At 30.7% G+C, this 10,866-nt stretch overlaps 1 protein-coding gene across 1 annotated transcript; it reads left to right on the forward strand.

The window, feature by feature from the left end:
• Window positions 1-635: 635 nt before the first annotated feature.
• Window positions 636-6,449, forward strand: LOC105770938 (ATPase GET3B). Its single transcript, XM_012592313.2, has 12 exons — window positions 636-1,035; window positions 2,125-2,336; window positions 2,430-2,492; window positions 2,682-2,792; window positions 2,980-3,054; window positions 3,141-3,209; window positions 3,296-3,361; window positions 4,056-4,130; window positions 4,217-4,315; window positions 4,973-5,107; window positions 5,754-5,903; window positions 6,128-6,449. Exons 1-11 carry the CDS (start codon window positions 846-848, stop codon window positions 5,889-5,891), a joined length of 1,233 nt encoding a protein of 410 aa, XP_012447767.1. The 5' UTR covers window positions 636-845; the 3' UTR covers window positions 5,892-5,903; window positions 6,128-6,449.
• Window positions 6,450-10,866: the final 4,417 nt, after the last annotated feature.

Genomic DNA, 10,866 nt, shown 5'->3' on the forward strand with positions numbered 1-10,866 from the left:
ACATAACCAACTCGGTCATTACTCTAAATATTTAAAATTTATAATAATAAAATATTTAAAAAGCTAAAAATATAAAATTAAAAAATAAAACAACTCAACCATTTTTAAATATATATTAAAAGTTTTGGTGATTGTTTAAGTAATTTACACTAATGTTTTTATGTCAATTTTACCAAAAAATTATCAAGTCAATATTCTAAATATTAAAAATTTATAATTATAAAATATTAACAAAATTAAAAATAATGAAATTTAAACAACTTAACCGTTTTTATTAAATAAATAAAACTATAAAATATACAATTTATTTTAAAAAGTATATAATTAAATTAAAAAAAGAGTAAAACAACTTAAAAGGGTGCCTCCTTTTAAATTCAAATAATATTTTATTTATTTTATTACAATATCATTTTATAAATAGCATACACCGTTTTTAAGGTTCAAAATAATTTATTCTTATAAATAATCTGTTTTTTATTATCAATTTTCATAATTATTCTAAAAAATAATGTAAAAATTAATTAATATTTTAAAAATAAAAATAAATACATATATGGCACTTTTCTAATCCTCATACCCCTGCGTCTACCAGCAATATATCAAATATTATATATTTTTAATTTGTTACTTACTTTTTCTGGTATAATCGAATTTGAACACTCCTGATTCGAACAGCCGGTCTGCGGTTTAACGTGCTGGTCCGGTCCAGATAAATTGGTAGGCGAAGTGAGCGACGGTGATTGTCTATTCAATCCAAGTTTTCTCTGTTTCAATACAAAGCACCTCATTTACGATTTTTAACTACTTAGACCAGCTTGAAGGGGGAAAAGAAAGAATAGTAAAAAATGGCGAAAGCTGTAGCTTGGCATGCTTCATTTACTTCATATTCTTCTTCATCATCATCATCTCCATTTCCAAGAAATCCCATTGTACCAGTTGGTTTTTCTCTTTCACTTTCACCCAGAATTCATACTTTATCTTCAGCTTTTCCTTCACTTTCCATCAAACCAAAAAGGCCCAACAGCTCTTTTGAAGGTAATTCCATACCTTTTTTTTCCTTCTTTCCTGGATTGATTGTATCTTTCTTGGGTCTTACTCTTATCTGTCAGGAAAAAGGATTAATGTGTGTTTGAAGTTCTTGTTAGTTTGTTCACTATTTTGTTTATTGTAATGAGTTTTTGGGTTTTAAACTTTTAATTTATAAGTGTTGAAATTGTTTGGTGAAAAAATTTTAATAAATTAGTGAGGGTGCAAGAAAAGAAATATGCTAGTTTTAATGGATGGCTGAATAAAATTACTGGAAATTGAAAATTGTGATAGGACTCCCCCACGTTTTTTTCCCCTTCCTGTTTCAGGCCCAGTAGTATACTCATTCAGCAATTATGCCATGTTATACGGATTTGGGTATGAGTCTAGAGTTATCCAACATATGTTACCTTCTGAAGTTCTTTCACATATTTGGATTCTTAGGGGTTCATATCCTCGAGTTCATGTCTAAGTTGGGAGCAGCATAGATAGAAAGTGAAAGTTCATTCTTGCTGGAATAAATTTGGTATCAGATACAAGCATGTGTTCTAGATTGGTATCTTCAATTTTGTTCTAAGTTTTTCACTTATTTGGAGGATCCTTTGAGGGTCATAATCCTGTCCTCATGTTAGATATGTGTCAAGACACGAGTAATTCAACAAAGTGAAGAGTTGGAGCAATATAGATAGAAAGTGAAAGTTAGTTCTTGCTGGAATAATTTTGGTGAAGAAATTTTTGTAGCTAGAAGGCTTTTCTTTTCTGAAATTTTATAGGAGGTAATAAGATGACATAGTTGAGCTTAGTGTTTTAGAGAATTGTGTTCAATGGAGTAGTGCTTCAGGCTTATGTTACTCCGACTCTTCACTTTCATGAAGTATCAATGCATAACACATATTCTGACATGGATATGAGGTCAGATCCTCCAAATATGTGGAAAAACTTAGAAAAAATTGAGCATACCAATGTCAGACATATACCTGTATCGAACACTTACTCCCCTTGAGTCTGAGAAACATAGTTTAGGCCATCATGGCATATTCTTTGTATGAAACCTAGTTTATGGCTGCTGAAGGATTAATCTCTATACTTTTGTGGCAGTGAGATCTGTGGCTGCTCCTGCAGAAGATATTGCTGGGTTTGACGAAATGGTTTCTGGGACAGAACGTAAGTATTACATGCTAGGCGGCAAGGGAGGTGTAGGGAAAACAAGTTGTGCTGCTTCACTAGCAGTTAAATTCGCAAATAATGGACACCACACTCTGGTGGTTTCTACTGATCCGGCTCATTCCTTGAGTGATTCTTTTGCACAGGTTTAACCCACTCCCTCATTTTTTGATTCTGATGCTTTTGTTCCTGCAATTATCTTCGTTTGAGCTTGGTCTATGTGTTTATCTTCGATTTAGGATTTGACTGGAGGGATGCTAGTACCGGTTGAAGGACCTGACTTTCCATTGTTTGCTCTTGAGGTACGCAGAATAAACTTCCTAATCAAGTGTCCGTTAATTTTCTTTAGGACATTCTTTTGCATTTGTTGCACACAATCCTTGAGTTATGAATTTTTTAGGAGATAACCATCTGCGAGTTATTGTTTTGATGGGTTTTTAGTGCCTTGTATGCTTGGTAGTTTGTATGTTAAATTTATAGCTTTGTCACAGATAAACCCAGACAAGGCTAGGGAAGAGTTTCGAGATGCAACTAAGAACAACGGTGGAACCGGGGTCAAAGAATTCATGGATGGCATGGGCCTTGGGATGCTTGTAGAACAGGTCAAGCTTTATTTATAAATTTGTTCTGTGTAATGCCATGGATGACCTCACTGTTTAAGTTTTTCCCTAATCCTTTCCTTAAGCCGCCTTTCTTGAGTCTCGAGGTCTTGGCTTGTTTATTCCTTTTACGTTTCCGGATTTATAAATTTATGATTTCTGCTTCTGATGTTTCTCCTATCTGTGGAAGTTAGGAGAGCTGAAATTGGGAGAGCTACTTGACACTCCGCCTCCTGGTTTAGATGAAGCTATTGCAATTTCAAAGGTAACATTATGTTCCCTGCTTATTTCCTTGTTTTATCTCAGCTTTTGTATCTTAGGCTGTATACTGACTGCAGAAGCTTTTGCTAGGTGATGCAATTTCTTGAATCACCGCAATATAATATGTTTACTCGAATAGTTTTTGACACTGCACCAACGGTGAGCGATGAGTTTCTTCCTATTTTGTGGTACTTCGCATTCGAAATCTACCCAATGAACTCTAAATGATGGGGAGTTCTTTTCAGGGACATACATTGCGACTTTTGTCATTGCCAGACTTCTTGGATGCATCAATAGGCAAGATTTTAAAGGTGAGAATGCCAACATCTAAGTTACTCGGACTCAAGTGCGAGTGTCTTATACAAATGTGTTCAACATGAGTATAAAAAATGACAGACAAGTAACATCTTCCTTGTAAAAAAAATGAGCTTATCGTATTTTGTTGCTTCATTCTTATCATACTTAGAGATGCTTTTCAATTTGAGATGGATGATGTTTCATGTGATTGTGACTCACACAGATGGCATGTCTAACAAATTTAGCATGTGAAGCTAAGTTACTGGTCTTGGATGTGAATGTTGAATATGAGTGTATATCTGACATGGGTATATATTTATTTCTTTTTAAGTTTTTCCCATGTATTTAGAAGAGTCTTTAGAGGGTCATATCTTCATACCCACGGCCTTGTATGTATTGGGCTTAGGTACTTTAAGAAAAATGTAGAGCTGTAGGCTCGTAACAACATAGATGTAAAGCCTTCCATTCCTCAAGACCTGTGAGGTTGAGTTGGTTGGCAATGTAAGCAAATGGTTGTCCTTGTTTGACATAGTTGTACATATAGATGCCTCATAAATTGAATCATCATGAATCAAATTGACCATTTATATGAATCCAGAACTAGCTTTATATTTGAGTATATGTGTGTTGTGTGTTTTCTTATCTAGTTCTGAAGGAACTAATTTCCTTCTACATTTATTTTTCCTTCACTGTCATTGCCATATACAGCTTAGACAGAAGATTGCTTCAGCCACCTCCGCCATAAAATCTGTTTTCGGGCAAGAAGAAACCAAACAGAATGCTGTAAGACTTATATAGATTAAGATTGGCATCTTTTTTTTTTTAATTATTTTATTTTGGTACTATTTATCCATATATTATTCATGCAGGCTGACAAGTTGGAGCGATTGAGGGAGAGGATGGTAAAAGTGAGAGACCTTTTCCGTGATGCGGATTCTACAGAGTTTGTCATCGTCACAATCCCAACGGTATTTGCCATTTACAGTTGTATTTCAGTATTCCATTATTTAGCATTTTTTACATAGGCCTTTTCTTCCGTTACTTAAGGATGGCAAAAGCTCAATCTGCCCAATGGACTTTTCATTGATCCTTTCCGAATAGAGAGGGCCTCCTTTTTTCTTTTTTGAAAAGCAAGGGTGTGGTGGAATGGAGTCGCTTTGGTAAATGCTTGTTATATTCCACACTTTGCCTTTTGAAATTACTCTTACCCCTTTAAAATATTCTGCATTTTTTCTTACATTTTTAGTATAAATATTAGATTTATATACTAAAATCATATATATTACAACATTTTATCTACATACCAAGTACTTTTTTTTTTTGGTTCAATCATCTGCATACCAAGAATGTTAAACAAATTGATATATTAAAAGTTACATTCATGAATAAACTGTAAGTTAATTTTTTACAAGATTAAGTAAAATAATTAATTAAAACTGAGGTAGGGCATAGTGGAGCTGCTTCAGGTGTAACTGATATTCATGGAGATAAAGTTTTCCAACATTCATGCAAGCGTGAGTCCGATGTAGATAATTCAATCCTTGCCACATCCCACTCCACTCCATTGTGGTTATGGTGATTGTTCATTGCAATTAAGTTGCTTATATTTATGTACTTTTGCTTAGGTGATGGCAGTTAGTGAGTCGTCGAGGTTAAGTGCCTCCTTGAAGAAGGAAAATGTTCCTGTGAAGAGACTTATTGTTAATCAGATTCTTCCTCCATCTGCCTCTGACTGCAAGTTTTGTGCAGTGAAAAGGAAGGTATTCATCTTTTACTTTCATAGGAAGGTTATAAGTACAGTTAGCAAAATAAACAGAATTCATCGGATTTTAAGCTGACCTGATGTTAAAAGGATGATTATTTTTTTCAAAATCAGGTTTGGGTTTCTATTTGACTTGACCTTATAGTGACAGGTTGTCTTTTGAATATTGGTTTCGGGTTGTATTATTTATTATAAAAAGTTTTGGTATTGGAGTGGGTGTGGTTTTAGTCTTTTAGATAAAACTTTGTCCTGACCCGGTATATTTACTAAAATACCTCTCTTTAAATTTTGTAACTAATTTTATATGTTTTAGTTAGGGTTATTTTTATTAAATTTTTTTTTATGATACTTGTTTACATGTGGTTGATTGTCTTGGGATTGGGGCTGGGGCGATAATGTTAAATAAAATCTGGTTGAGGACAAGTTTCGGGTACATATATGTAGAGGTCAGGTTGGGTAAGCAAAATACCGCGCTGTCTGCCTTGTTGAAAACCTGAAAATTTATAAGCCTTCATTAGTATTGTGACAAGGGTGACCGATGTTCTATAAATTATTGAATGCTAGAACTGGGAATATTAGCATCGGCATCCTTCTTTTTGGCTTACTATTCCCTCAAATTACTCATTGTTGGTCAAATATTTCAGGATCAGATGCGTGCTCTTGATGTGATCCAGAGTGATCCAGAGCTATCGAGCTTGAAGTTAATCCAGTCACCCTTGGTTGACATGGAGATTAGAGGTGTTCCAGCACTTAAATTTATGGGTGACATTGTTTGGAAATAAGCCATCATTAAGGTAATCCTCTCTTCTGAACTTCCTTTAATGAATGCAAAAACTGTTGAAGAAATTTTAAAATATATGTTAGTTTTATTATTAAAATTTCTTATAGTAGCCATGTTAAAAATGAACATATCTGAGCTGGACTCGTATCCGCATCCAATACTAGGATCGGAATCAGAGTAACATAGCTGTTGTGCAATCTGATAGTTATGGCAGGTTCATTTAAATAATGACTGTAGGTCTGGAAATTTGGGGCAGCCATGAAAATGAGATAAGCAGCATTGAAGAAGCTTGGGATTTTGGATAACGGAAGTGTCACAGCTCACACGCTTGAAGTTGGATCATGTAAAAGGAAAACCTTCAACTTTTGTACAACCCCAGATTATATGTGTATGTATACGTATATTCAATTTTTGGTAAGTTTCTATATGAAAGCAATGATAAAACAGGCATAATCTTGTTGATTATTGATTGAGGATACATATGTGGATCTATAACTCAATTCTTTTATTATTATTATGCAACTCGGATGGGAGAAAATGTTGATGTTGTGATCTAAAAGTACCGAAATGTATAAAAATATTATGTACGTATGTAATATCTAGACTATATAAAGTAAAAGATGTTACGCGTTTGAATTCATGTCTTTCAAATTGTTATAACAACATATAATCACATAGTGAATAACATAATACATTACATGGTTCTTTTAAACCCTTTTGGTTTCATAAAATCTTTCAAGTTTTAAACTGAAAATGATAAAATAGGAGGGCCTGATTTGACATTTTAAGAGGACTTAAATAGGTAGATTGGATTCTTATCTATAGATATATAAAGAAGGGTAAATTATAAAATAGTCACTTTTGTTTATTTGATTACATTTTAGTCATTTATGTTTGAAATGTTATGTTTTAGTCACTTACATTATCGTATAAAAAGGGTAAATTGTGAAAATAGTCACTTTTGTTTGCCTCAGATTACATTTTAGTCATTTATGTTTAAAATGTTATGTTTTAGTCACTTATGTTATCGTTTTGTTACGAAGTGGTAAATCTACTGTTAAGCTCTGTTACCTCCCTAACGGCGGTTCTATGTGATAGTCCAAATAGGTTTTAAATGCCAACTTGAATGTTTTACGTGATAATCCAAATTAGATTTATTTTATTAAAAACTTATTTTCATCCTAGCAATTGGATATCCAAGTTGGCATTTAAAACCTATTTGGATTGCCACGTAGGACTGCTGTTAGGGAGGTAACGGAGTTCAACTGTAGAGTGACCACTTTATAACAAAACGATAACTTAAATGACTAAAATGTAATCTGAGGCAAAAAAAAAATTATTATTTTTGTAATTTACCCTATAAAGAATAATTTTAATGATATCGATATCTAAAGACTTTTTTTCCCTTCAATTTAGTCCGCTCCATGCCCCAATCGATTCTATCATTACAAAAATCTAACATTGCAATCATTTAAACGAACACCAAACTCTACAACCATTTGGGATTGAGATTTGAGAGGCAATGACAAATTGTGATTTTAATTTCTCAAAGAGGTTAGTAAACAATGTTTTTTTCTTTTAATTTTTTTATTTGGGATAAAATTCAAAATTATATATTAACTTTAGTCTAACGTGTAATGTTATACACGAATTTTGATTTTGTACAATTTTATATATGAAATGACTTGATTCAATTTTTACATGCGACTAACATTGTTATCAATATACCATTACTTTACATTTACATATTGCATACCCAAATACTTATACTTATCCAATATAAAAATAAATTGTTGGTTTTATTTCTTTAGATGTGTACGATTGAATCAAAATCAAAGTTTCATGTGTATAATTGCACCCGACTAAAGTTCATGTATTAAATTACACATTAAATTATAATTAATGTATAATTTTAATATTTATTCCTTTTATTTATCTTATCTGAATGACCAATGAATCTGGATGGTACATTTTTGTGAATATTATTTAAATTTTTTTATATATTTTTAAATGATTTATTTAAATATTTTTCTTTGATATTTTTATAGATGGAAAAATGATAAAAGACTTTTCAGTCTCTCTCAATCTTAAAGTTGAACAAATTGATCCCTTTAAAAAATCAAGTAATTTTAATTTCTACCAATTTTGAAAGCAAGCAACTAAAGACAGTTAATCATTACGTTAATGTCTTCTATCAAATGTACATAGATTTGATTGGTATAATTACAAATTTAATTTTGGTGTTTACATATTTTGTCATTTTGACATTGACTCTAAAAAATTAACAAATTTAGTAAATATCAAGGCTAAATTTGTTGAATTAAGAGCAATTTGACAAAATGTGTAAACTTTAAAGTCTAAATTTGTTATTATACCCATAACTTTAAGCAAGCCTAAAAAAAAATCAATTGTTTCGAAATTCATGAAAATTAAATTCTTTCAAATTAAAAAAATTAAGTTAGTCAATTTCAAAATTGAAAAAAACTAAAAAGAAAATTCTTTTACCCAAAAATCTACATTTAGCACTTTTTAGACCCAATTAGCGTCAAGCCTAGTTGCAAAATCTAAACATTTTTATTAAAAAACGAACTGTAAGTTTCAGATTTTCCATTAACAAAAATGAAAAAAATACCTCTCGATTGAAAACGAATGTTAAACTCGATAAATATTTATTGTTGAGTAAATAAGATATAACAAATTGTGTCTTCTATTTACATTTACCCTTAATACTTATCTTCGTTCCATTTTTGTTAAGAGGAGCAAAGTTAGAAATTTTTTAGGAGATCGAATTAAATTTTATATTTTTATGATAGTAAAATCGTAATTTCATCATTTTATAATTTTGAAAGGATTAAATCAAAATTCTATCATTTTAGGGTTAAAATATAATTTTATTATTACTAATTTAAAATTTTATAAATTATAAAGGATGAAAATTTTAAATGAAATGGAAATTAAGTATGATAATTTAACTTACAATTTCAATTTCAATTTCAAGTTAGTAATTTGTAGTAATTGAATTCATTACTATAAATCACAAATATAACTTCAATTTACAATTTCTGAATAGAAGCCGACAATGATTAAAAAAAAAAGAATATTCAGCTAATTAACTGAAATTATTGTTTATTTAAATTGAAAATTGTAAATAAAAATATAAAAACAAAATTTTATTTTAAACAGTGATATCTAAGCTTTCAGACCTAATCCCAATCAGATATATTTTCAATGTCCACTTGTTTTTTGGGAATAATAGTTTCCTAAAACAACCATAAAATATTATAAACTATTTTTTAAAAAAAGGTAAATTATCAAAATAGTCACTTTTTTTTGCTTTAGGTTACATTTTAGTCATTTATGTTTGAAATGTTACGTTTTAGTCACTTACGCTATCGTTTTTTACGAAATGGTCACTCTGTCATTAAGATCTATTACCTCCCAAATGAAAGTCCGACGTGATAGTTAAAATGAGTTTTAAATGTCAACGTGGATATTCAACTGAGATGAGAAAAGTTAATTTTTTTTATGAAAATAGAATACAAAATTTTTCCCTAAAACTCAAATTTCTCCCGTTTAAAAAGAAGCAACAGTTGGAAATTTTTTTATAACCATCAAAGAAGAGAAGTGCAAAACGACAGAGAAGGAGAAGGAGAAGAAGAAGAAGAAGAAGAAGAAGAAGAAATGGACACACCAACCTCTACACCTGCTTGCTATTGTGGTTGCTCACAATACACAAATAAACAAAGATAAATCATATCCTTTTTGTATGTCATATATACATAAAAACATGAAAAGATGGACCACCTTTTTGCAAAAAAAAAAAAAACATAATATCTTAACCCAAAACTGAGGTAAAGAAAAAAAAAACTCATTATTTATTGTAATCCATGCCTGGACCCTTCATTGAATCAATCATTTGTTCTTTCATTTTGAATAAAAAATTCAACTGCTTGATGGAGTACACTCAATTTGATTTTTACTGTTTTGATACAACAAAGATCATGACTATAAAAATGAATGGTTTTTCAGTTATAATGGAAACGAAAGCTAAAAGAAAAAGGAGACCAATGGTTCCTTCTTTTTCAATTCAAGGACTAATTTGATGCATTGATTTTGATTATTTTGAGAAACCAAATTAATATTTTCCTTTAATTAATTTAGAAAATTCAATTAATTAAATTTATTTAATTAAAAAATTAATTAATTTACTTGGCTAGACATCCACTCTGACATTTAAAACTCATTTTAACTGCCATGTTGGACTGGCGTTTGGGAGGTAATAGATCTTAACGACAAAGTGACAATTTCGTAACAAAACAATAAAACGTAATATTTCAAACATAAATAACTAAAATATAACCTAAAACAAACAAAAATGACTATTTTAATAATTTACCTTTTTAAAAATTCATTGAAAGTTTACAATAATATCCATAACATTCACAACCATTATAAATATTACGGACTGAAACTTCATTACGGCCGCGGTTTATATCAGCCTGCCCTAACCCAATTTTTGCGTGTAAAGACTTGGAACTGTTCAAATCAAATAAGCTTTTCTTCATCATATATATATATATATATCCGATGACTGTTTAATTCAATCTGAAAAACAGGAAAAAGAAGTTACGTGTGAAGAAAAGCTTAATATCCACCAACTTTCATGCATATCTTTTATCAGCCGACAAGTTATTCATACTTATTTTTTAAAATATTTTTGTACGGTGTTTTAATTATGTCTACAATTATTGGATCTACGTAACCAATGAAGATATATGAATTAAAACTTATAAGAAAAGTCCCCTCTAAAGTCAATAATGGCAAACAAGTTAAAGATTTAGATACCTCAATCCTCATCTATAAATACCAACAATTATACGTCCATCCTCCAAACCAAAAGTAGAAAAGATTGTGCATCAAATACTGAAAAGAAGAGAAAAAGATGGCCTCTGATGAATGCCAAGGTATTTAACAAT

This window comes from Gossypium raimondii, chromosome 5, assembly GCF_025698545.1.
Source record: "Gossypium raimondii isolate GPD5lz chromosome 5, ASM2569854v1, whole genome shotgun sequence".
Lineage (NCBI taxonomy): Eukaryota > Viridiplantae > Streptophyta > Magnoliopsida > Malvales > Malvaceae > Gossypium > Gossypium raimondii.